The following is a 27,916-nucleotide window of genomic DNA, read 5'->3' as shown; positions in this document are numbered from 1 at the left end:
TGATAAGGTAGGGGGAAAAAGGGATGCCTTTTTTCCCCTCCATTGGAATCCAAACTTTGATAAAGGAGACAGAAAGACATGAGCAAGTTTGAGTGAAATGTTTACATTTATATTGAAATATGCACTAAAACAGAATGAGTTCTACTAGTCAATGAAACTTCGCCAAAGCAGAGTCACAAACTTCTGTTGGGGAGGCCCAGTCAGCTAGCAGCAGTGATCCCCAAGCAGGAACACCAAGGAGAAGCGGGAGACCCACTCCAAAAAGCCTCCTTTCCAGAGACCCCAACTCACTTCTCCCACATGCACCCACACGGATTTCGGAGCATGGACATGCTCCTCATTTTCATATATTTTTAGTTTCTTCTTCACTGCAATAAATATAAAATTGGCAATGCTCATACACCACAGCACAGACAGTATTTCAGGCTTTTAGCATACAACTGTAAACAGTGACTAGGTTAAAAAAAAGTTTAAAAAAAAAAGTTGTGTTTTGTTTTGTTTTGAACCAACAAGAGACAGAATTATTAAGAGCGGGGCATGAGCTACTCAAGATTTGTTGTGTCGGATTAAGGTTTTTCACAGAAGATTCAGGTTTAGACAGATGCTCCCAACAGTCCAAAAAGACCCAAAGTGGGAGCTACACCACTGCCCATGGCAGCCCAGAAGACGTAGGCAGCAAAACAGCATGCCTCAGGTCAGTGTTGGCAGTACATCCTCCACCTGCCACATTCACAATGTGACCGCAGAATCTACAATGCCATCACCGGCTGCCGGCTAGGATATCGGGAATGGGTGGGCAAAGGAATTAAAACTTGCTGGGGGGAGGATCAGAACACCTCTGCTAGCTGTCTGGAAAGTTGGCCCCTTAATCACAATGACAACTAAGACATTTCACTTGGACAGTGCATTAAGTTTACATATACATGAAAAGTGAGCAAGAAATCCAAAGGGTAAGCATTAAGTTCTGTCATTGTAGCAAACAGGGATGTCAAAGAAAAACAGATGAACACTTCCTGCCTAAAGCAGTGCAAAGAAAGCTGGCAAGAAATGAAAGTGGACTCAGTATCTGCACATTAGCAACGGGGCAGACTTTTATTTAAAAGGCTAGTGGTTCAAATACTATTGCTCGAATAGCTCTGGTAGGTATAAAATGTAGTAACACCCGAGGTTTACACACATAAGCAAAGGAGCTGAAGACCAGCTCACAAAGGGATATTTGATTCTTAGTCAAGAGGGAAACTAAAAGCGCATGCTGCAGGAATCACCTAAGGGATTTGTTTGGACGACACTCCCGCCCTCTGACAAACGGAAAAAGACCTGAAGAAATGGTCTTTTTACAGACAAACTTCTGGCTTTATTAAATCTCCTCCTTAGAACAATGCCTAACAATGCCTAGCTAAGAAAGAACCTGTCCTGAAAAACTCAAGAATCCGGGCTACTCAAAACAGAAGAGGGAACTTTAATGTGGGAAACGAGTCTAGTAAACATCACATGTACTTTCTGTCATTAGTGAAGACATGATACATTCAGAAATGTATTAAAAAAAAAAAAAGACTAAAAATAAGACGGAAAAAATATTCCTAGAAAGAGGCTTCACAAGAAAACATCAGCCCAAGTTCTCTATCCTTCTCAATCACAAGTGGCTCCATGTTCAAATCGGCAACCCCCTCCAACTCATAAAAGCATTTGCCTTGCAAGCAGATCATCGAGCTTCAGCCTTAGTCACTGAACTTGAACGTTAAGCAGAATCTGTGCAGAGCACGTGTTAAAAGGTTACTCCAGTACCCACCTGGTCCAGTTTAAAGTATTTGTTTGTAGATCCAGTTTGTACATATTCCATAGGTATACCAAACAATAAACCATGTATCATCCCATTATTTTTTAAATGGCAGTTACTGTAGCTCAAGCAAACCAACAGGATTATAAAGAGCTCTCTTGGAAGAAATTTTCAGGTGAAAATACTCTAAGGAGAAAACCTGAAAGTTAAACAAACCTACTTCTTTTTCACTAAAATGGTGGGATCAAGGCAGAAATGTCTGTTCTGAAAAGCAGCTCCGTTTGTTTGCCCATAAGGAAAGGCCAAATTTTTCTGGACTGATTATAATTTAAAAACTAAGCCAATAAAAAAATAAAACATACATCTTAAGATACTATAAAACTTGAAATAATGTCAAGGCTTATGGAATGGAAAATAGAGTTCTGATTTTTTTTTTTTCCAAAAAAGGAAACTGTAACATATTTTACAGGAAAAAAAAAACAAAACAAACAGAACTCTGCACATGGATAGCACGACACAGAATCTATGCACAGAACACCTCACAAGGACGAGTTGCACATCAGTAACATCATGAGAGTGACTGACTGGGGACTTACACTTCCAGCAACAGAGCTCCTAGGTCGAAAATGTGTTAAAAGCTTGTAATGTCAACAAGGGCTCCCCCCTCCAAAAAAAAAGAGGGGATGAGGGGAAATAGGGAGGAAAGGCTGCATGCATGGGTCTATTATAGACATGATATTCAGCAGCATAAAAATAATACCCTCCGCAGAGTCCCCCAAATGGGGCAAAACCTATCTTCCACTGCTAAACACGGGAAAGATTAACAGAGTGGAACAAATTCACTTGTAACCATAGCATCTCCCATATTTGAGTGACAAACACGTTCAATCTGATGCTGTAAGTTAAAAAAAAATGTGGCAAAAACATATGAGTAAAACAAACTAAAAACAAAAGGCTAAATTATGAACCTTAAAAACTGGAAAAAACATCTGTTTTAAAGCCAAGTAGGTGTGATCCTGATCATTAGTATATATGACATAATCCATAGAAAGAAAGGCCAAGAAAAAAATCTTCATTTTGTTCAGTACTTAGGCTTGATGTTGTCCTAGGAAAAACAGTGATAACTGAATGAAAATGTCACACATACAACTAAAAAGTCCCCTTCTGGTTTCAAACGAATTTAAACAACAATCTTCCTTGGCTAATTTTTCTCCTGTGTCAAACAAACCTTCTATGTACAGGACCAGTTTAAATCCCTCCTCCCTTCAAACACTAGATATGAACATCCAGGAACATTCTACAATGCAAAGTGCCTTAAGAAAGAGAAGGATTCTGTAGTGCCAGTGATATAACTGATCTGAGGAAGCTGGGTGCTATTAACACTGATGGGAGCCAGTCAGGCAATGGTGGTTTGTTTCTCCTCAGGTGTTTCCTCCAATAACTGCATGATCAGTTCATGCAGGGGTTTGCAGATCTTTGCGTAGCCCCCTCCCGTGAGATGCAGAAAATCAAACATGTCGTGGCAGGAGATGGCACCGTCCGAGTGCACGAAGCCCCCATCTGTATCCAGGAGCTGAACATTGGCAAGCTTCGGCAGGGAAACCTTGAGGAGTTGGTTCACCTTGGCATTCTTTTGCCTCAAAGGGTTGGGCTTCTCACCTCGAGGTAACAAACCCTGGGGCAAAGCAGAGAAGAACAGAAGATGAGAAGAGTCACTGGTTTTTCCCTTCTTATTTATCTGTGATTTCAGTTACTCCTAGAAGAACTGTTCCATTTGGCACCTTTTGACACTCTGAGTTCTCAAACACTGGACTAGACTGGATCTGGTGGAAGTTCTCTGACCGTTCCATCTCAGTTTTTTCACAAGTTCCTCTTCCTCCTCCTGTCCCTTAACTGTTGGTAGTCTTCAGGTCAGGGTCTTGTCCTTGGCCCACTACGAACACTCTAGCTCAAAACCGAACTTGAGCATTCCTGAGGCACTCCCAACTTGACATGTCCGAAGGCAATTCATCATCGTCTCCCCACAATATGCTCCTACTACATCCTCTGTATCAACTGTCATTCTAACATCCCTGAGTCTCTCATTCCACATACCTTCCCTATTTATCATTAAATTACTTAGCTTTTGCATTCTCAATATTTTCAATTTTTTTTTTCTCCATTCTGATTATACATGCTGCTATGGCTAGGAAAGTTACCACTATTCACTCAGTTAACGTAAAGTCTCCTGACTGGTCTTCCCTTCAATTCATTTTCCCTACAGTCATCAGAATAATCTAGCTCAAATACACATGTATTTATTAATGTTACATGGAACCCATACTACTGCACATGAGAAACAGAGATGGGACAAATGTGGTCTTAAAAAAAATCAAAGCCACTTCATGTTTGCTAGAATAAAACAGATGTTTTCTAAATTCATTTTTAACTTATGTGAATCATCTAACTTTTAGATAAATCACATGTCTGTCCTCCCATGGTCCATGAAAGTCTAAGCTTATACCGCAAGGGCAAGGTTTTATCATCACAAACTAGAAATGTCCTTTTATAGAAATTGATCCTATTATAAAATTATTGTCAGACAACCTTTTATTGGTTTATAGCTAATGATACCACACGGCAAGTTTTTGTTATTTAGGCAAAAAAATTTCCACCCATTTCTCCTAAGAGGTATTATTTCACAAAAATAGATTTTCTGTGGGTATTCTACTAAAGGAAAAAAAAAAAAAACGTTCATGCTAAAAAGTAAGTACTTGTTCACGTCTGCTTTAATTTTTTTCACCAAATGTTGGCGCCGTGGTTACCAATTTATTGTGACTATATAGTTCCCTTGTTAAGCGCCTCAAAAATTTCACAGATGAAGTCAAGCCTAAACCCTAGTTTACAGAACTGTTAAAGTATAAGGCTTTGCATCTGACAGTTAACAAAAAAAGAACTACCCTCAATGCTCACAATGAGCCAAATCTGGCTGAGATATGAACAACCAAGAAGGATGGCCAGTGAACAGCAAATACATACTTTGTTCTGTCATTCAAAGAATATCATGGCAGTCAAAGCCGTAAGAAATGATTAAACCTATTAAGAACAGGGACCATACCTATTGGGATTTTCAAGCCAGGATGAGAAAAGCAGCTTATGTATTTGCATAGCATTTTCCTTAATATGAGAGTATCAAAGGTATGCCATGTGATTTTTTTTCCCCTGTAATAATTAATAATTGCTACAATACTGGGGCACCTAGGCGGCTCAGTTGGTTAAGTGTCTGACTCTTGATTCTGGCTCAGGTCACAATCTCACGATTCAGGAGTTTGAGGCCCACGTCGGGCTCTGGGCTGACAGTGTGGAGCCTGCTTGGGATTCTTTCTCTTTCTTTTTCTCTCTTTCAAAATAAATAAATAAAAATTAAAAAAAAATTTTTTTTTAACTGCCAAAACATTATGTTAGAAGAAACAAAAAAGAAAAATATGCTCCCAATCTCTTCACCATGTGACAACTATAGCAGATCATGGAACAACAAGTTTGAAGTGCACGAGTCCACTTATTCACAAATTTTTTCTGATAGAGTATAGTACTGGAAATGTATTTTCTCTTAGGGTTTTCTTAGTAACATTTTCTTTTCACTAGCTTTCTTGTAAGCATACAGTATGTAATACACATAACATACGAATACGTGTTAAATGACTGCTTATCAGCAAGGCTTCTGATCAACAGACTGTTAGTAGTTAAGTTTTGAAGGAATCCAAAGTTACATGCGGATTTTGAACCGTATGGGGGTCAATGCTCCTAGCCCCCATGTTGTTCGAGGGTAAACCGTATTTTAAGTAACTCTAAATATAATGCACATATGGTTTAGCATTTGGAATTTTCACTTAAATACATCATAAATCCAATCTCCACACAGTTCTCTCAACTGTCACAGGATTAGTGCTATTATATTCAATGGCTTATTCAATTATGGGCCCATTCGGTTATTCAGGGTATGGCCAATGTTTTAGTGTTGTAGACAATACCAGCGTACATCCAATTTAAAAGTCTGGCTGCAACAAAGACTTTTTATTTATGGAGAATTCATTCAGCAACACTCATGCAACTAATACATCTTGAGCAACTATTATGTAGCAGCCCCTGTACTTCAGAGGTGGACTCTTTAACCACAATGCAATCCTTTCTGGACTAGAGAAAGGATATAAAAAAGAATGTGATAAAAAAATAAAAAAAGACATGGCTCCCCAGCACCAGGAAGATAAAATCTACACTCTTATCTAGCCATACAAATCACTACATGACCTGGCTGTGGCCTCTTTCTTCTCACCAACCCAGCCTTAAACTTTAATCGAAGACAGCCCAAAGTTCTTCAAGCACCCTCCTTCACTCACCCAACAAACACACACCTAGGTATATATGCCTTCTATCCTTTTTCCCCCGACCTGTAATGCCTTTTCTTTCCTTTCCCCATTTGTCTGGAGACGAATGAATTCTTTAAAACTAATGTCAGATTTCAGCTTTTGTGTCTAGAATACACCTGTTCTCCCCTTAGCATACAGTGTACCAATTCTCTCTTCATATTGCTACGCCCACCTACCACTAGACCAGACTGACAGCTCCCTGACAGGAACAAGGTCTTATTTATTTTGGTAGGCTCAAGACCCAGAACAGGGCCTTGTACATAGTGATCTTCACGTTTGTTGGATAAATATCTTAACATCATCTCATTAAAAAACTGAATACCTATCAGATTCCACAAAAACATACATTTTTAGTTTTGCTATTTTTAGTGTTGCTAAGAGTATCTACAGGTAAACTTTTACACTGAAATAGACAGCTGTTTATCTCTGAGACCACGAAGATTTAATGCTTTTAATCTCCACAAAGTGTAGCACTCTCTGATAGGGTAAGACTATAAAGTACCCATCTTCTTGCTAACAGAATCGCTGATGTTTTAGAGACGTCAGAGATTTTAATAAATACACCACATTTAACATATAAAGGGATGGAACAACACACCTAAAACTAATCCAAACCCAAGTCTAACAAAAACAGATTTAGGACTAGGACTAGTTTCATATGCAATTTTAAACACTATCAGAATGTTGCTACCTGAGGCAACAAAGACGATTTCCACATCTAAACGAGGATGAGCAGGTAAGAGATGACCCCCACAGCTGGTCTGGGAAATGATGAAACTGGTAAGACAATGGGACATATCAAAGAAGAGCCCCCTCAGGACTATCATAAACTGCTTCCACCTAAACAGTCTCTATTTCACGAGTGATCATATATCTAAAAACATTCCTCACCTGACTTAATGACATCAAAGACTCTACCCACCAAAGACTACATACCAATACAATGATCTTGGCCTGCGGCTGCCTTGTGTTGATAAGTTGTACAATGGCCTCGATTCCACCTGCTACTTCTTCTGCGGTATTTTCATGGTTGTTTGTTCCTACCCAGACAACAATGACCTATAATTAAGGGGGAAAAAAGGGGAGAGGAGGGCAGGGATAAATAGCCAGGAATAAAGGAATGTTTAGATAAAAACCTAATATTTTGATAAAAATATTTATCAATATGTAGATAAAAATCTTATTTCAAAAATCAAAGGAAGGAAAGATGAACTTGTCAAATGGTAGTGGAGAACTTCAACTGAGCAGCCACCCTCAAATACTGATTTAAGGCCTCATATATCTCAGGATAAATTCCAAGCAGATCAATTCTGAAGCAGTACAACTGTACTAAGAAGAAATGAGAGAATTCTTTAATCATTGTGGAGTTGAGAGCTAACCTCTTAAAATCCAGAAACTATACAAAAAAAGATAACAAATTCAACTGTACAAAAACTCTGCATGTCTTAAAAAAATACTAAAATAAAGTGAAATCTAAGAAAGTCAGGGGAAAATATCTGTAACTCCTACCATACTAGAAGTATCTTCCAGAAAACAATAACAAAAGTACCCAAGGGAGTGTAACTGGTAGAAGTAAATACACAGTTGTACTCAAGGAAAAAGAGTTGCTGGGCTGGAAGCTGGATGCAGTTTCAAGTTTTTCCTCTTTATTTAAAAAAAAAAAAAAAAGCTCAGGTCATGATCTCATGGTTCATGGGTTCAAGCTCCAGGTCGGGCTCTGTGCTGACACTTCAGAGCCTGGAGCCTGGAGCTTGCTTCAGATTCTGTGTCTCCCTCTCTCTCTAACCCACCCCTGCTTGTGCTCTGTCCTCTCTCTCTTTCTCAAAAATAAATATTAAAAAAAATAAAAATTTACAAAGTGGCTGTCATCTAGAGACATACATTTTACTATATGACCCAACGTAACTTTCCACCCTGTCACAAAAGACAGGAACATGGAGGAGTTTTTCTATTAGAAAGGCAAAAAGTAAAATATTTTCAACAAAGGCAACTGTCATCAGTTTTGAGTATTTTTTCTTTGTTTAGGACTGAAAAAAATTATATGCAGTGTGCCAACTCAGGACATTTATGATGTGTTAAGTTACTGGCAACATGTTTATGGTGAACATTTGTTCACATGTGCTTCAGATTTTCTTCAGAAAAACTTGGGAGGCCTCGATTACACATGTAACGTGTTTACATGGATAAACCAGATCCAAAATTCCTTCCTGAAGTGAATGGTGGCACTGCGGCCTTGGCCCCTTCTGGGAAGTCTCCCACACACACTGCTTTCAGGTCTACAGGAAAGCATTAAATCCCTTCCCACTGCTGAAAAAGGGCATTATTAACAATTACTAATACAACCTAAGCAAGCAATGCCCCAATTTCTTAGTAGGCATTTGGCACATTCTTAAGCAAGGACAATATTATTTATCTAAATGGGCACAAAGCAAAGACAATAGCAAAATAATGCTTAAAAAAAAAAAGTAATTTGTTTTTACTAGCAGTTTCAACTTAACTCATCTTGGGAAAAGACCCAAGATTAAAAGATAGTCTAAAAATTAAGTTTCACTTCACCTTAGGTTTAATGTTCTCCAGTTCTCCATTCTTGAGTCTCCACAAAACATGTCTGGTTGTATCTCCCCCAATTCCAAAATTCAGTGCATGAAGTGGGGAAAAAAGCTCTCGCCATATCTAAAAAGAGAAAAACTGGCTTTATTTCAACTGAGTGGGAAATAAAATCCCTCAACTACAATGTGTCGCGAGGTACCTAAAAGAACAATTTCCCTCTTGTGTGTTCAAATGTTATGTGTTCAAACTTGTGTTCGCAGGGCACCGCATCACTCACTTCTCGGGCAGCCTGCCACCTTGGCCGGAGAACTGAGTCCCAGTGCCACACGGTGCCCTTTAGGAGGTACCAGCATTATGACCAAGGTGCCAGCTCAGTTAGCTCTCCCTTCCCTTTACTCAAGTATCTAAAGGAACAGGGTGAAGTAGAAATACGGGAAGAAGAAATTTAGAGTGCTGGAGCCAGAAGGAAATTAAGCTATCTTTTCCTTTCAACTGCCCTTGGAAGAGTGAAAACCTTAAAAAAAAAAGATGTGGAACAGCTCCCCACAAAAACACAACAAAATAAGGAAATGGTAAAAACAAAAATCTTAACAATTGAGAATCACAACCACGACAAAAATAAATAAATAAATAAATAAATAAATAAATAAATAAATAAATAAAAAATAGAGAAGGTTCTCGGAAGCCAAGGCAAAAACGAGAGCGGAGTTACAAACAATGCTAAATTTTGCCTCCTCACGCTTGGTGGCACAAAGAATCCCATTATGTAGGACTGACCTCCCTCATACTCTGAATTGGAGCGTTTCTAAACTGTCACGAAGAAGCCTTTCAGGTTCGGCTCAGAATGAAAGTTTGCTAGCAATGAACAGATTTACCTTCGTAGCCAAGATGCACCCTTGCCACGTCGGCCTTACCTCGTACTGCTGCATTAACTGCACCATGGAGTCCCCCACAAACAGCACATCAGGTTCCTTGTCTTTACAGTCCAGGACAAATCTGTTGTGCTGGTTCAACAAAGAGAGAAATTAGAAACTGGCATCTTCTCTGTGAGATGTTTTTGACTAGACAGAACAGTTGTCCATCAAGTTACTGTGTTGTTAAATATTCTATTTAGCCTGTCTGTGATTAACTACTGGAACTTTCTTCCCACCCTTACCACACTGATTATTCTAATATGCTCAAGAAAACTGCAATTCTACTCAAACCAGACTAAAAAAAATACATTTAACATGTTGTTTATAAGTTTATCTTTTCCTCAAACTTAAAATTTAAAAAAATAAATATTTAAAGAGAGACGACAGACAGATACAGCATGAACAGGGGAGGGGCAGAGAGAGAGGGAGACACAGAATCCAAAGCAGGCTCCGGTCCCTGAGCTGACAGCACAGAGCCTGACACGGGGCTTGAACTCAAGAACCATGAGCCAAAGTGGGACACTTAACCGAATGAGCCACCCTGGCACCCCTCTTCAAACTTTTTAAGACAGTTTCAAATATACAGAAAAGCCACAGTACAATAAACACCTGTACATCCTCCACCTCTATTTGACAATAACATTTTTACTTTATCTGTTTGTTTGCTGAACCATCTGAAGGTAAGCTGCAAATGCTGTGATTCTTCACCTTTAAACATTTCAGCACGAGTAAGGAAAGTCTCCTATAAATCCACAAAAGTATTACCACCTCTAAGCAAATGAACAATAATCCCGTAACATCTAATATTCAGTCCATACTCAATCTTTCCAATTGTTCCAAGACTTGGATAAAGTATTACATCTCTTTTATTGAACTAGGACCCAATCAAGAATCATGTGTTTTATTGGGATTTTTTTTTTTTAAGGGGGGTGGGGAGAGAATGTTAAACAGCCTCCACACTCAACACAAGAGCCTGACACAGGGCTCAGCCCCACAACCATGAGCTCATGACCTGAGCCGAAATGGACAGTTAGATCTTAACCGACTGAGCCACCTAGAAGACCCTATTTGCATGTTTGTAATGTGCCCTTTGAAAATGTCTGTTAACCTCCAAATATGAGACAATGGCAAAGTGGGACTCAAGCCTTTCTCAGTCTGATCCAAGCCTGTAAGTAGTGGTGACTGTGGACCTAGTCCACTTCTCTCTGTTGCCAAGGCACAAGACACTTTTATTTATTTATTTTTAATTAAAAAAAATTTTTTTTAACGTTTATTTTTGAGAGACAGAGCGTGAGCAGGAGAGGGACAGACAGAGAGGGAGACACAGAATCCAAAGCGGGTTCCAGGATCTGAGCTATCAGCACAGAGCCCGACAGGGGACTCGAATCCATGAACTGTGAAATTGTGACCTGAGTTAAGGTCAGATGCTTAACCGACTAAGCCACCCAGGTGCCCCTGACAAGACACTTTTAAAATGGATTTTACTCATTGATGCTGAAGGACATAGTTTAAGTTTCTATATTCATCCCCAAAACAAATTTACATGATGCTTTAGGCAACAGAAAGGTCTGAATGCTGCCCCCTTTTTTTCAAGCTCTACGTTCAACGATGCTTCCCTTAGTAATTAAGGTACAGTTATGTTGAAGTATTTCTGCTAATATCAGAACAGACAACAATGCAGTGAATCAGAGATACTCATCTGCTCTGGGTGAAAATACAAAAACACTTCTGGAAATAATTTTAACAATTTATTAAAGAGTTGCTCCTTAGGGTGATAGGATTTGAGACTGATTTTCCTTTTTTTGCATCCACGTCTTTGTACACAATTTTTGGGGGGCACCCGGGGGTTCAGTCGGTTTAGCGTCCGACTTCAGGTCATGATCTCGAGGTTCACAAGTTTGAGCCCTACATGGTGCTCTCTGCTGTCAGCACGGAGCCCGCTTGGGGTCCTCTGTTCCCCTGTCTCTCTGCCCCTCACCCGCTTGTGTGCACTCTCACTCTCTCAAAAATAAACATTTTAAAAAATTAAAAAAGCTTTTTAAATTACTGTTGTTTCAATATTTTTTAGTTAAAAAAAATTTTTTTTAAATGTTTGAGACAGAGAGACAGAGCATGAGCAGGGGAGGGGCAGAGAGAGATGGAGACCCAGAATCTGAAGCAGGCTCCAGGCTCTGAGCTGTCAGCACAGAGCCTGACGTGGAGATCGAACCCACGACTATGACATCACGACCTGAGCTGAAATCGGACGCTTAACCGACTGAGCCAACCAGGCACGCCTCAGCAAGTCGTTTTAAACTGAAGGGATAAGATGGGCAAGAATAAAACTTCAGCTGGTGAGCAGGTACACTTCCACAACACATCACCTCTCTACTGAGGTACTACAGTACTAACTACCTCTCAATACCAATAAGATAGTTCATGCTTCTAGAAGGTCATGGAATTTAAGCTCCGTTGTTCTAAAGGTTCCAGTACTCTATATTTTAAGTATAAAAGTAGCTACAGTAAGTTTGGAAAAATAGAAAGATCAAAACACTTCGAATTCTATCATCTTAACCCATAACTATTACTGTTTCGGGGTATTTTATTCTTGCTACTAAGAAAAATTATTTTATTTATTTTTTAAAATAGGCTCCACACCCAATATGGGGCTCGAACCCACGACTCCCAAGATCAAGAGTCACACGCCCCACTGACTGAGCCAGCTAGGCGCCCCTCTTCTTGCCATTTTCCACGTGCCTCTAACACCTCTTTTTTTTTTTTTTTTTTTTTAAGTTTTGTATGTATTATGTATACCTCCTTCTGGCACAATAGCTTTGGAGACAGAACAGAATATGTTCAAATTCTACTTGTCTACTTTCTAGCCCAGAAAGCAATATAACCTGACACTTGTTTTCCACATATGCTCATCTGCTGGTAACTTTTTTTTTTTTTAATTAAAAAATAAAAAAGCCTCCATGCTCAATATGGGCCTCAAACTCATGACCCTGAGATCAAGAGTCTCACGTTTTACTGACTGAACCAGCCAGGCATCCCACACCTGTTGTAGAGGTATGGAGAGGAAAGTTTCAGGGAAGAGCGCCAGCTTTTGGCTGACACCCAGTAGGTACTCCATCAACAGTGGCCACTGTAACTGCAGTTAACACTGCACTAGAAGCATTTTTCTATGTAGCTACGTGACTTTCATAACCATAATTTTTTTTTTAAATTTTTTTTTTCAACGTTTATTTATTTTTGGGACAGAGAGAGACAGAGCATGAACGGGGGAGGGGCAGAGAGAGAGGGAGACACAGAGTCGGAAACAGGCTCCAGGCTCTGAGCTATCAGCCCAGAGCCCGACGCGGGGCTCGAACTCACAGACGGCGAGATCGTGACCTGGCTGAAGTCGGACGCTTAACCGACTGCGCCACCCAGGCGCCCCATAACCATAATTTTTAACAGCCACATAATATCCTACTGAACAAATCCACTGACACACCCATTTTTTAAAGTTTTCCTACTGACAGACTTGCCAGTAGTGTCCTATTTCCTGTGATGAGGAAATTTACACATACTCAATTTTGTACATGTTGGGAATTCCTAGGTGAAAGCAGATGAGCACGTTTGTGGATCCCAGATATATTTCCAGGTTGTTAACAAAAAGGGCTGTATCTGTACTGACTCTAGCACTTCATCAGAACTAATTTTATCATCTTGCACCAACATTGGATATTAGTATTTCTCCTTCCCTCTCCCTCCTTTCTCTTCTCATTATTTTAATCTGTACTTTTTGGGAACAAAAAGTGAAACACTTCCTGTCATGTACTGAGATACTTATCTAGTGGTACTTTGAGGATATTTTTGCTGATAATATAAGCAAAAATATCAACGTTTCTTCTGCATTACTTACTACAAATATTTTCCTCAGTCTGCTCCTGAGCCTTTTTCTGGTTAACATGTTTTGATACAATTTGTATTAAATTTGTCTACAGTCAAGTCTTTCAGTATCACCCTTAAATAAATCTTATTATTAAAAATATCAAACATCCACAAAAGCTGAGAAAATAATATAACAAGCCTCCATGTATTCATCACCAGCTACAGCAATCATCACATGGCCACTATTATTTCAGTCATCCCCTAAACTACTGACCCCTACCCTCAGATTATTTTAAGCAAACTCAGTATACAGCATTCTATATTTATTCTATTTATACTTAGTACACCATTTATATTACTAATATAAATATTTCATTACATAACCCTTTTTTTAAAGTTTATTCAAGTAATCTCTACACCCAACATGGGGCTCAAACTCACGATCCCAAGATCAAGAGTCGCATACTCTTCCAACTGAGCCCGCCAGGCCCCCCTAGTGTCACTATGCAACTCTTAAAAAAGTTTTTTTGGGGGGTGATGCCTAGATTGCTCTGCCAGAAGCCTGCTTAAGATTCTTCCTCCCTCTGCCTCTCTCCTGCTCATGCATGCACACTCTCTCTCAAATAAAATGGAAAAAAAAAAAAAAGTTTTTTGAGAGAGCGTGTACACAAGCAGGGAGGGGAGGGCAATGAGGAGGGAGGATTTAAGCAGGATCCACTCTCAATGCAGGGCTTGATCTGTTGAACCATGAGATCATGACCTGAGCCAAAATCAAAGAGTCAGGCACTCAACCAACAAAGCCACTAAGGTGCCCCCGAGTTTTAAAAAATAACCACAATACCAATGCTACTCTCCCAAATTAACAGCAGTGTCTTTAATATCAACAAATAACCAGTGTTCAAATTCAAGTCATAAAAAAATTTTAGTTTTTTTAAAAGTCAGGATCCAACTTGTCTCTTAAATCTTTTAATCTACAGGTTTCCCACTCCCCCTGCTACTACCTCCCAAATTTACTTTTATTTTTTAATTTATTTAATGTTTGTTTATTTTTGAGACGGGTGGGGGGGGGAACAGGGAGAGAGGAAGGGGAAGAGAGAGAGAGAGAGAGAAAGACAGACAGACAGAGAGACAGACACAGAATCTCAAGCAGGCTCCAGGCTCCAAGCTGTCAGCACAGAGCCTGATGCAGTGCTTGAACTCATGAACTGTGACATCATGACCTGAGCCAAAGTCGGATGCTTAACCAACTGAGCCGCCCAGGCGCCCAAATTTATTTTTTAAATATTTTTTTTTTTAATTTTTTTTTTTTCAACATTTATTTTTGGGACAGAGAGAGACAGAGCATGAACGGGGGAGGGGCAGAGAGAGAGGGAGACACAGAATCGGAAACAGGCTCCAGGCTCCGAGCCATCAGCCCAGAGCCTGACGCGGGGCTCGAGCTCACGGACCGCGAGATCGTGACCTGGCTGAAGTCGGACGCTTAACCGACTGAGCCACCCAGGCGCCCCTATTTTTTAAATATTTTAAGAAATATGATCATTTGATCTATAACATCTCCCATAGTCTGGATTTTATTGACTGTATTCCTGGGAACATGTTCATCTGTTCCAGGTATTTCCTGATATGTGGTACACTAGTTTGGCAATACCCCATAGGAAGTACTGAATATCACATCAATACTTGTTTTAATCATGATTTTTTTTTTTTTTTTTTTAGAAAGAGTGTGAAAGCACGTGCAGGCAGGGGAGGTGGCAGGGGGAGGTGGGGAGAGAATGAGAAAAAGAGGATTTTAAGCAGGTTCCACACTCAGTGCAGAGCCCAGCACCTGTAGCTCAATCTCACGACCCTTAGATCATGACTTGGGCCAAAATCAAGAGTCAGACGCTTAACCAACTGAGCCACCCAGGTGCCCCTTGTTTTTTTTTTTCTTTTAATGTTTTGCTTTGAAACAATTTTAGATCTACAGAAGAGTTGCAAAAATAGTACAATATCCACTCAGCTTCTTCCAATGTTAACATCTTACCTAAGTATGGTACACTGGTCAGAACTAAGAGATTCACATTGGTAAATGGTATCAGCCAGAATAGTTTTACTCAGGGGCACCTGGCTGCCTCAGTCAGTAGAGTACCTGACTCTCCATCTCGGGGTTATGAGTTCGAGCCCTGCACTGGGTATAGAGATTACCTAAAAAAAAAAAAGTTTACTCAGATTTCACCAATTTTTCCACTAATGTCCTTTTTCTGTTCCCAGGACCAATTCAGGATATCACATGGCATTTACTATATATGTCTTCTTGGTGTCTTCCAAGATGGGACACCTTCTGGGTCTTCCCATGTATTTCATGTCCTTGGCCTGTTTAGTATCAGGTGTTTTATAGAATGTCCCTTAATCAAGGTCTGATATTTTCTCATGAATAGAAGGCGATGGGTTATTCTGGAAGACTACCACAGAGGTGATGCGCCCTTGTATCGTATCAGAAGGGAGTACACAATATCAACATGACTTATTCACTGGTGATGTTAACATTAATCATTTGGTTAAGGTGGTGGTTGCCAGATTTCTCCACTATACATTTATTATTTTTCCTTTCCATACTGTATTTGTGAGAAACAAGACATTAATCCGGCTCACAATGATGAGGAAATTGAGCTCTACCTTCTGGAGGGAGGGGATATCAAAAAATATGTAGTCAAATGTTAAAAACACCAAAGTAATTACCAGGGAGATACTTCTGAAGCTAGGCAAATACACTGTTTCCCCTGGAAGTTGTACCTACTAGTATTCATTAATGGACCTTCCCTGTAGTAATTACTACTGTGGTGTTGTAATGAGATATATCTTTTCCCTTTCTCCTTCCCTCTTTATTTATAAAACATTTTATTTAAAAAATTTAAGTTTATTTTATTTATTTATTTGAGAGAGACACAGAGCACAAGCACAGGAGGGGCAGAGAGAGAGGGAGAGAGAGAATCCCAAGCAGGCTCTGCACTGCCAGCACAAAGCCTGACATAAGGCTTGAACTCAGAAACCATGAGATCATGACCTCAGCCGAAACCAAGAGTCGGACACTTAACTGACTGAGCCACCAAGGCACCCCTAAAAGATTTTATTTTTAAGTAACCTCTATACTCAACTTGGGGCTCAAACTCTTCACCAGTCACATGCTCTATTGGATGAGCCAGCCAGGAGCCCCCACGTTTATGAACTCAAGTTATTTTCTAAGGAAGATGTGTCCCTTATTTCCTATTTATCTAATCACTTATTTATGGCAAAATGGACTCATACGTATTTTATCCTTGAGTTACAAACCAGTAATACTATGTTGCTCAAGTTGTCCAACTTTGCACCTGAACGCTCTTTCAGGTGGCCTCAAGTGGTCAAAGTGACTATATCATTAAAACAGACCAGTATAGGGGTGCCTGGATGGCTCAGTCGGCTAAGCGTCCGACTTTGACTCAGGTCATGATCGAGAGGTTCGTGGGTTTGAGCCCCGTGTCAGACTCTGTGCTCAGAGCCTGAAGCCTGCTTTGGATTGTGTGTCTTCCTCTCTCTCTGCCTCTACCCCACTCACACTCTGTCTCTCTCTCAAAAATAAATAAACATTAAAAAAATTTAAAAAACAAACAAAACAGACCAGTATCACAGGTCTTCCATGAGACATGCTGAGGACATGTCACTGCAGTGATATTCTTGCCACACATCTTTTTCCCCCCTCCTTTTCTGAATACTTGCTTTCTTGCGCTACAAGACACTCCTGGTTCATCTTTCATTTTCTTTGCTCTGGCTGTAGAAGCAATCATTTCTCCAAGGAGCTCTGGCTCCTTTCATTGGAGAATTAGAAACCAAGATCTGGGTGTGTGTCTGTGTGTGTATATTACATACATATATATTTCTTTAAGTTTATTTGAGAGAGAGAGAGAGAGAAAAGGAAGGAGGGAGAGAGGGAGAGAGGGAAAGAATCCCAAGCAGGCTCTGAGCTGTCAGCACACAGCCCGACACAGGGCTTGATCCTACAAACCATGAGATCGTGACCTGAACCAAAACTCAGAGTCAGACACTTAAACCGACTGAGCCACCCAGGCACCCCTGGGGATATATTTTAATATTTAGTAAAGTCATCCTTCTATACTATGTAAGCTTTTTTTAAAGTTTATTATTTGAGACAGTGTTCCTAGTTACTACCTTTAATAAAGTTATAAATAACCTAAAAATACCTGAATGGTATTTTCATATATAGCAATGAAATACTACTTAAAGAGAGGAAAAACTACAGCTCCACTTTTAACATGCATGATATACTGTAGAAAAATACATTAAAAAACATAAAAAGCTTAAAAATATGCAAAAATTCTATACACATGTAATTAGAAATTTTATATATACACCATGTAAACGCATGAAAAAACCCCACCAAATTTAGGATACTGGTTTGGGGATGGGAGGTGGGAAAAAGATAAAAAAATACTGAGGGGTATACAAAGAACATCAACTCTATTAGCAATATTTTATTTTTTTAGGGTGACTGATAAACACACAGCCGGTCATAATACTGTTTTTAAAGACACAAACGAACTAGAAAAATTAAGAAAGAATAACCAAGCAATTGATCTATGTAAGAACAGTTGAAAAAATACTAACTACCAATCAAAATAAACTGGTTGACAGACTGATTTTTATGTCTAGGAAGACAAAAACATAAGAATACTATATAATAATCAAGAGTGTAAAAAGAATCATTAAATACTAAAATGTAAAACTTTGGGTACTTAAAATCATAATAGAACTTGTTATTTCAAAGAGGAAATATGGCTGCAAACCAGTAAGTGAAGATTAAATCTAGTTAAGGCTAAGTGGTGACAGTCTATTAGAAGTTAAGAATATGAAGATACAGTGCTAAAAAACAATGAAGGAGCACCTGGGTGGCTCAGTTGGTTGAGGGTCTGACTTTGGCTCAGGTCGTGACCTCAGGTTCGTGGGCTTGAGCCCCATGTGGGGCTTTGCACTGGTAGTGTGAAGCCTGCTTTGGATTCTGTCTCCTTCTCTCTGCCCCTCCCCTGCTCGCATGCTTGCACACACACACTCTCTGTCAAAAATAAATAAACATTAAAAAACAATGGAAAACATCAAGACGACTCAGGAGTCAGCCTGATAGGATTCCCACTTGCTTTACCTGGGACAATGTGAGCTTCAAAACTGCACTGAAAAGAAGACCCAAGAGTCCATTCCATAATACATTCGGTTTAGGCCAACAATCTTAACCAACCAGGTGATCAAAGTCAGCATCACCAATGAAAGAAACGAACGTCATGTACCTTCCATGTGATGCACCAAGGACACCACTTCACTGATAACCCTGCCAAAGATGCAAAACCTGAATCTTAATTATGAGGAAAATGACAAATCCAAATTGAGGGATTCTCCACAAAATAAATGGCTTATGTACCAAACGGTCAATGTCATGAAAAACGCAGGCTGAGAAATATTTCAGATAGAGAGGACAACTGAATACAATGTGTGATCCCAGACTGGGAAGAAAACTGACATAAACACAGTGAGACAAATGGAGAAATGTGAATATGGTGTAATACCAATATCACATTTCCTGACTTTAATAACTATATGTAGTTACGTAAGAAAATGTCCTTATTCTTAGAAAATACACTGAAATATTTAGGGGAGAACGGGCACGAAGACTGCAACATCTTCCCACACGGTTCAGAAGACACGTACGTTGGTGTATACACATACAAATACAAATACAGACAGAACAGTTAGGCAGATGTGGCAAAATGTTAACTGGCAGGTCTGGATGAAGGATATAAGAAATTCTTTCTAAAATTTTTGTGGTATTTGTATAATTTTGAAATTAGCTCACAATAAAAAAAAGCTTAAAAAAAAGAATGCTGTGGAGACACCACTATCTTTCAAAATCAACAGAAAGCAGTTACTATGCTTTCAAAATACTCCTCTGTACCAACATCAGACTGGTGATTACATAGGACATTAGCATAACATCAGATTTTCGTTTAAAATAATAATTCTTGGGGCACCTGGGTAGCTCAGTAGGTTAAGCATCCAACTTCAGCTTAGGTCACGATCTCACGGTTCCTGGATTCAAGCCCCACGTCGGGCTCTGTGCTGACAGATCAGAGCCTGGAACCTGCTTCATACTCTGTATCCCTCTCTCTCTGTGCCTCCCCCGTTCGCACACTGTCTCTCTCAAAAATAAATAAACATTAAAAAAATTTTTTTAAATAATAATTCTTGAACACCTGGATGGCTCAGTCAGTTAAGCATCTGACTTAGACTCAGGTCATGATTTCACAGTTCGTGGGTTTGAGCTCACCGTCAGTGCAAAGCTCGCTTTGGATCCTCTGCCCTCTTCTTTCTCTGCCCCTTCTCAACTTGTGCTCACACATGCACGCACACACGCACGCTCGCTCGCTCGCTCGCTCGCTCCCTCCCTCCCTCAGGTCATGATCTCATGGCTAGTGAGTTCAAGCCCCACATCCGGCTCTGTGCTGGCAGCCTGGAGCCTGGAGCCTGCTTTGGATTCTGTCTCCCTCTTTCTCTGTTCTTTTCCCGCTCATGCTCTCTCTCTCAAAAATAAACATTTTTTTAAAAAATTAAAAATAAATAAATAAACATTAAAAAAATTTTTTTACATAATTCTTCTCAGGGCGCCTGGGTGACTCAGTCAGTTAAGTGTCTGACTTCGGCTCCGGTCATGATCTCATGGTTCATGAGTTCTAACCCAACATCTGGTTCTGTGCTGACAGCTCAGAGCCTGGAGCCTGCTTCACATTCTGTGTTGCCCTCTTCTATTCCCCTCCTCCCACTTGAACTCTGTCTCTCTCTCAAAATTAAATAAATCATGGGGCGCCTGGGTGGCGCAGTCGGTTAAGCATCCGACTTCAGCCAGGTCACGATCTCACGGTCCGTGGGTTCGAGCCCCGCGTCAGGCTCTGGGCTGATGGCTCAGAGCCTGGAGCCTGTTTCCGATTCTGTGTCTCCCTTTCTCTCTGCCCCTCGCCGGTTCATGCTCTGTCTCTCTCTGTCCCAAAAATAAATAAACGTTAAAAAAAAATTAAAAAAAAAATATTTTAAATAAATCTTTAAAAATTTGTAAATAATTCGGGGCGCCTGGGTGGCGCAGTCGGTTAAGCATCCGACTTCAGCCAGGTCACGATCTCGCGGTCCGTGAGTTCGAGCCCCGCGTCGGGCTCTGGGCTGATGGCTCAGAGCCTGGAGCCTGTTTCCGATTCTGTGTCTCCCTCTCTCTCTGCCCCTTGCCCGTTCATGCTCTGTCTCTCTCTGTCCCAAAAAATAAATAAACGTTGAAAAAAAAAAATTTAAAAAAAAAAAAATTTGTAAATAATTCTTACTGACCATAAAAAATGCCCCTTTGCTGCTTTGGTCAAAAGACTTGGAAAAACTGAAAAGACTCATCTTGGGTGAATACATACACACTTCCTTTTACCTGAGACATCCATCTGTCATCTCCTTGGATATCTTCTGCTGCATGTGGAATAGCTGCTGGGTTTGAGTCTCCTTGGCTCATTCTACACCTGAGGGGGAAAATGTCTGTGTCATGTTTCATTCATTAACAGGAGTGTTTATTTGTTACCACTTAAATATTACATGTCAGGTTTGAAATAATAATTTAAGTCTCACTGTGGTTTTACCGAAAACAACTGGAGATTATTTTCAGCAGAGAGGAATTCAAGGACACGACTGCTTAAGTCCCATAAATATCTAGCATCATTAAACTTCTAGACAGGTTTGAATATCATTGAGGAACAGTGCATTAAGTGCATTACATAGAAAAAAATCTGCTGCAAGTATACACTTTACATCTACATTAATTTTTCATGATTACATGTTAATGTAAGTACCAAATGACACAAGGAATTAGACACTTAAGAGTTCAATGAAACCTGCATTAGAACCTTTTAGGCTGCTCAAGTTAAGACACCTGAGAATTACTACAGCCATGATTAGAATCCACTACTAAACATCACAGGTAACTGTACAGATGGTGACAAAACTAGTCATAGGATTTGGTAGTGGTTTTTGACAATGTTTACAAGGTTTTTTATGTTTGTCAAGTCTCCACTAAGAAAATGTTATTAATGACTAACCCAAATATGGCATCTGATAATGGAAAAGAAGCAATGAGTGAAATTTAGGAAAACTAGAAGTGCTAACCTTTCTAGAAAGACAAAAATACCCGACTGTTTTCAATCAACTCTAAAGTATACATACTAGAGACATCAGGCTCCAGAAATCACTTGGCGCATGCAAAGGATGTGAAAGAAAAAACTGGGGTTTTGTAGCTTACAGAAAAGGGGGCCATTCTCTTTTTCTTTCCCTTGCCATCATCAAATACAGCTAAGCTTTCTCTGAAAGAAGATGGAGATATATTCATTCAGTAAGTACTTACTCAGTAAACACACATGCTGGATTGCCAAAGCAGCAATTTTTGAGAATTAGAAAGTAACAAACCTCTAAACATAAAAACATACCTTCATTCATGAAAAATACATTACAGAAGCAAACCAATTTTTTAGCACTATGCAAATAAATTAGCTCCACTCTAAATAACACTAGGTCTAAAAAAATTAGGCTCAGGGTTAAGCCCATATCTAATTGAAAATATAAAATACCATCCACACCCTGTGTACAGATCTTCCTCAACTTACAATGGGATTATAATTGGATAAACCCATTGTAAGTTGAAAATATCCTAAGTCACAAATGCATTTGATACACCAAGCCTACCAAGTACCACAACCTAGCATACCTGAAAGGTGCTCAAAACACTTACACTGGCCTACAGTTGGGCAATATCATGTAACACAAAACCTATTTTACAACAGAGTGCTGAATATCTCATGTAACTTATTGAATACTATACTGAATGTGACGAACAGAATGGCTGCATAGGTACAGAATGGTTGTTAGTGTATGGGATGTTGACCCTCGGGGTCATGGGGCTGACTGGGAGCTTTGGATCACTGCCACTGCCCAGTCACTGCCCAGCAGCATGAGACGATCTTACTTACTGCGTATCGCTAGCGCGGGGAAAGATCAAACTTCAAAACTGGAAGTAGAGTTCTACTGAATGCATACCGCATTCACACCATTGTAAAGTCAAAAATCCTAAATAGAGTCATTATTGTATCAGGGACCATCTGTATGTACTTCTTTACTAAAATTTGCAACTATCAGAAAACAGCTATCTATGAAAAATTATATATGCCATGTTTTATATATACCACCTCCAACCCTTGCAAAATGAGATTTATGAGTAGGTAATTTAGGTAATTTGTGCAGGGAGCAAATGAAATTAGGTTTGCTTGACCCCAATAACATCACATCTGGCCCACTAATCACAAACCAGTTCATGCTGACTCCCTAAAGAGGGCATTATATCTATCTAACCATTTCACCCAAAAAACAGAAACTACTTGGAGCTAAAAACATCAATGTAAAATACAAGAATTAGATCGAACTGCCAGATGAATTTGTAAAGCTCCAGTCAGATTATGGTATCTGTTTGAGGTTTCATTGTCCAAGATAAAGTATGGAAAAATTAAAAGATGCACAAAAGAAAAAGAAAAAATGACTAAGGGGGTTAAAACAAATAGTCACATAGAAACATTTAATTGGGGGGGGGTTGCTTTTGTTTTTAAGCTAATAAAACATTCTATACCTTCTATACAAAAGTGTTTTGGGGTCTAAATTCAAGTCTAGATTGAACTTTGGCTACACAGGTTAAAATCTGACATGGTGCTTAACAGTAGTTTTAATTTTAAAAATACCTTTCCTGGGGTGCCTGCTTAAGCATCCGACTTCAGCTCAGGTCATGATCTCACAGTTCGTGAGTTTGAGCCCCGCATCGGGCTCTGTGCTGACAGGGGCTCTGTGCTGACAGCACGGAGCCTGGGAGCCCACTTTGAGTTCTTTGTCTCTCCCTCTCTCTCTCTCTGCCCCTCCCCCGGCCCTGCTCACACTCTCTCTCTCTCAAAAATAAATAAACATTAAAAAAATTTTTTTTTAAAAACAACAACAAACTTTTCTCCCCTGCTGATCAAACAGCTCTACTGGCCTTAAAACAGATAAGGTGCAATCAAATTTTTGCATCTTATGGATTTCAAAATTACATATATAATGTAAAGTACCACAACAAACAGCTTCATTTTCCACTAATCCAAAAAAACTATTTCCTAAGTTTTTAAATAGATTTTTAAAAACCCAACTATTTCATTAGTTTGTGCTCATTTACTTTCCCACCTGGAGAGACACTTAATACATTAGGTATTTTGTGAGACAAAAGTTAACGGACACAGAATTAACTGAGACCACTACTAAAACAGAGAAAAATAATCTGTCCTACTTTCACTATATGATTATATAATTGAAACTATTGTTCCTGGGATTGCTTAAAGAACAAGGGTGACAAGCTGCTAATACAGGGTGACCACTTAAAAGACAAAATGCAGGCACTTCAACTTCATTCAGTTCTTGGGATACCATGTTCAGATCTTGAAAAGCTTCACGAATTTTGACAAACTGGCAGGTGTCTAGAGGAAAGGAGCCAAGACGGTGAGAAATTTAAAAGCGTGTCATATTAGAAATAGTTGAAAGGAATAACTATGTTTATAACGTGTAGAAAAACTCAATCGGGAAGAGGAAGACACAGGACACACCTAACTGTCAAAGTATTTGAAGATTCCGAGGAGGTATTAAGCTTAATTTGTATGTCCCCAAATAGGAACACAGGGCCAGTGGATAGACTGTACAGTTAGACAAATTTCTAAAAAATATGATACAAAATGACATGGCCTGCCTCTAAGTAGACTCCTCCAATAAAGATTCAAAGAGAGGCAAGCTGAACACCTAACAAAAAAAGCATAAAGTGAATTAAAGCATATGAGTAAAGATTGGTCCAGATTCATGGGGCCCAAACATTTTTAATATTTTACAATCTTTCTGAAATGTGCCCTGACATATGTACATTTATTTATAAATTAAACGTGAGTGGTTAATCTGTATATGAAATATTAATAAAGTCTATTTTCCCCCTTTCTACATAAAAAAATAAATGTAAAAAGAAGTTCTAAATTGTTTCCTGTATTCCAATGGATCATCTTCTGCAATCCCCAGGAGTGCACGTACTCTACATTCAAGACCAATGGTCTATTTAAGATATAAAACCTTTCGGTGACTCAGTCGATTGAGCAACCGACTTTGGCTCAGGGCATGATTTCACAGTTTTTGAGTTCAAGCCCCGCGTCAGGCTCTGTACTGACAGCTCAGGGCCTGATGCCTGCTTCAGATTCTGTCTCCCTCTCTCTCTGCCCCTCTCCCTCTCATGCTCTTTCTCTGTCTCAGAAATAAAAAAACATGAAAAAATTTTTTTAAATGATACAAAATCTTTCTAGATTTGATTTAACTTACTAACATGGATTTTCAGGGTTCCTCCAACAGGTAAACAACTAATGATGAAGAACTTACTATTTGCAACTCACTGTGCTAGGAGCTTTGTTATTTAAATAAAACTGAAGCTCGGTGAGATTTCAGGAACCTGCTCCACGACAGGGAGAGCTGGGATTGGAACTCAGGGTGACGTACCTCCAAAGCCTATTTATTATTCTTGAGCAAAGGACTTTTGACTCTATATAGAAAAGATATGACAAATTCTCATTTACTAATTCAACTCACTTATATACCCTATTACTACTATCCAAATTTAGTGGCATCCTGATACTGTAAGCAAAATACTTTCATCTTGGTCCTAAATTTCTTCTTGGGCAAAATGAAGAAACAGAGACAGAAACTGAAGGGGGTAAAATGTCACTTATCTGAGGCTACCGGGCAGGCAGACCTGAGAGAAGACTGCAAAATATTCCCAATTAGCAGTCTTTTTTCCCCCCCTTTAACTATGAATACAAGGTCATCCTTCCTTCTCTACAAGGGCAAAGTATCTGAGCAAAAAAATTGTTTCTTTGTGCTTTCACTCGGATTTTGAATTGTTTTGCAAAATCAAATTCTCACAGTGCAGAGTAGCTTTCTGTTTTATTAATGCCTATGGCTTAATAACCTCTTTAAAGAGCAGGTGAAGAAAAACTGAGCCAAAACCCCATGCAATCTCCTTTTTAAGAACCAGGTTGGAAATGTATAATCTAGGGGACTATGCATTTAGAAGATTTAAATAATTTGGGAGTCTGATAAAACAAGGTGTTGTTTTCTTTATAAGAGAAATGAAGAATGAATCAGGAACTATTCAGAACAGCCTATGGTAGGACACAAAAATTGAATGATTTTCGGTTTCCTGCCTCAGGTAGAGCAATACTGTAACACAGCAGTATTCAGAATGGGAAGCTGTACTCAGTAACCCAACAAAAAAAGTACCAACAGGGAGGGGGATCTGACTCCCATCTCACCTTCCTGATTAATAATAATCCCACTGGGGGGAATTATAAGTCACTAACTTCTAATCAGAAACAGCAGGTTCAGTTAGAAAAACAAAGCAGAATGGAGATAAAGATCCCAAGAATGAAAGTTTTGTTAATTCAGACTCTATTCTGAATCTCTGATATTCCATTAAAATGAGCTCTTTGGAAAAATGAAGAGTAAGCACAGCATTTCCGTTTTCTCTTCTTTCTACCTTAACTTGGACTATGACAGTGAACAGAATTTCCAGGTACAATACTTCTACCGGTACGTGGTGTAGCACGTTTAATCAGAAAGCAGTTCCAACAACAAAGAAATATAAATTCTCTAGCTGAGCTGGATCTTTAGTTTAACCAAGAAAGACAGGGAGGAGAAAAGTTGCACTAAGAATTAAAAGATTTAGAATGTTTCCACTCTGACCTCAGACTCTTCATTTTGTTTCAGAGGGAATTAGCAGGGTTATTCTGAAAGGGAAGGAAAGCCTCATCCGGAATACCCTGCCTCAGTGGGCAGGTGGGTGGGTCCCAGGGTTCCAGCACATCCATAATTTATTATCAAATGCCCGCCCAAGCCAACAAATTAAAGCACAATGATTTCCTCCTCCTCCCCTGCTCCCCCACAAGGAGGCAACCTTTCCATCAGAACAATGTGCCCAGGACAAGCTAAAGACAAGCGTTTGGGAGGCCAAGGCATATGCAAATGCTCAGGAGAGACAATCCTCTGCATTTTCTTCCTCTTCCTCCACACCTTTATCTCCCCCAATTTAAAGCTGTGCAAAATGAAATCCTAGAGCGGGTGCAGACGGTCCTTTCTCTGCGGACACGCTCTTAAAAAGAGGCCAAAGCTTCAAGTGTTGCTTTTCTTAAGGTTTGTACATAAATCAAGAAAGGCAACGCTGGCCTGAGAGCTACCGAAAACAGAACAGTGAGTCACCGTGCAACGGGTACATCACAAACCTGGCCAGAGGTCCTGGTCGGGTAAATGGACACGGATGGACCAAGTAAAAAGCACCTGAGAAAATCTGCCCACTGGCATTTTAAGCAGCTGGTTGACCTTGGGCTGGGCCTCATCTCTAAAATGAGGTGGGCTACATAGCCTTTGGAGTCCTGACAGCCTGCGGGTTTCTGAATACATTGGAGACAACCGAGAAGTTTGAAAAGAGTTGACATTTTTCAACAAAAGGGAGAGGAAAAAGTGCTCGGTCAACATGCAACCGAGTAACGGGTCTGGGCCCGCGTTAAAGGCCTCTCCGACAGGAGGAAAGGGAAGGGAGGGTCTGAGGTTCGAACGCGGGGATGGAGGGAAGAGGCCAACAGCTGAGGCCAGAGGCAGCAGAGTTGCTACAAATGGGGCTTGCGGCGGTTCCCCTCCGGTCCCAGAGAACTGGGGTGCCGGGAGGCCTGCGCCAGGGGGTGGGCCGGGGAGGGGCGGCCGCCCCGCCACCTTGCCCCCCTCCCCCGCCCCATCCCCGGAAAGGAGGGTGGAGACGGCGGCCAGCGGCCTAGCCGAGTCGGCTCATTTGGGGGTGGGGTGAGGGCGGGAGGCCCTCAGGGGAGCGGCGAGCGGTCCGAGGGTAGCGCTGGCGAGTAGGGTAGCCACGCCGAGCCGGAGAGAAGGCGCGCGCGCGCGCGCGAGGCCCCCCGAAGGGCGGCGGGAGGTGGCGGGGGACGTAGTGGCGCGGGGGGGAGGGGCCCAGTGTGGGGGAGGGGAGGTCGCGAGCCTCTCACAATAACACATCGCCGGCCCTTCCGACCCCCGCCTCTAGGCCACCGGTTCCCCGCGACCCTGGCTGCACTCACTCAGGCAGAGGGTCCGTGCGGGCCCCAAGCGGCTGCGGCGTCGGCGGGTGGCGCGTCTGTCGCTCGCTCAGTCCCGGCGGCCCCGCTCCGGCGCGTCCCTCCTCGGGCCCCAGCACCAGCAGCAGCGCCCCCACTTCCGGTTCCCCTGCCACTCAA

General features: G+C 40.5%; 1 protein-coding gene across 2 annotated transcripts; it reads right to left on the bottom strand.

The window, feature by feature from the left end:
* Positions 1-87: 87 nt before the first annotated feature.
* Positions 88-27,916, bottom strand: PAFAH1B2 (platelet activating factor acetylhydrolase 1b catalytic subunit 2). 2 transcript variants are annotated; one of them, XM_047878148.1, is made up of 6 exons: positions 27,761-27,916; positions 20,983-21,070; positions 9,648-9,737; positions 8,740-8,856; positions 7,120-7,242; positions 88-3,452 (listed from the first exon to the last, which is right to left on the bottom strand). In XM_047878148.1, exons 2-6 carry the CDS (start codon positions 21,061-21,063, stop codon positions 3,174-3,176), a joined length of 690 nt encoding a protein of 229 aa, XP_047734104.1. In that variant the 5' UTR covers positions 21,064-21,070; positions 27,761-27,916; the 3' UTR covers positions 88-3,173. The 2 variants fall into 2 exon arrangements, with proteins under 2 accessions (XP_047734104.1, XP_047734105.1); XM_047878149.1 differs by lacking the exon at positions 20,983-21,070 and having other exon boundaries at positions 27,761-27,909.

This window comes from Prionailurus viverrinus, chromosome D1 (assembly GCF_022837055.1).
Source record: "Prionailurus viverrinus isolate Anna chromosome D1, UM_Priviv_1.0, whole genome shotgun sequence".
NCBI lineage: Eukaryota > Metazoa > Chordata > Mammalia > Carnivora > Felidae > Prionailurus > Prionailurus viverrinus.
The sequence above is the reverse complement of the archived record's forward strand: the minus strand, read 5'-3'. Positions and strand labels throughout refer to the sequence as shown.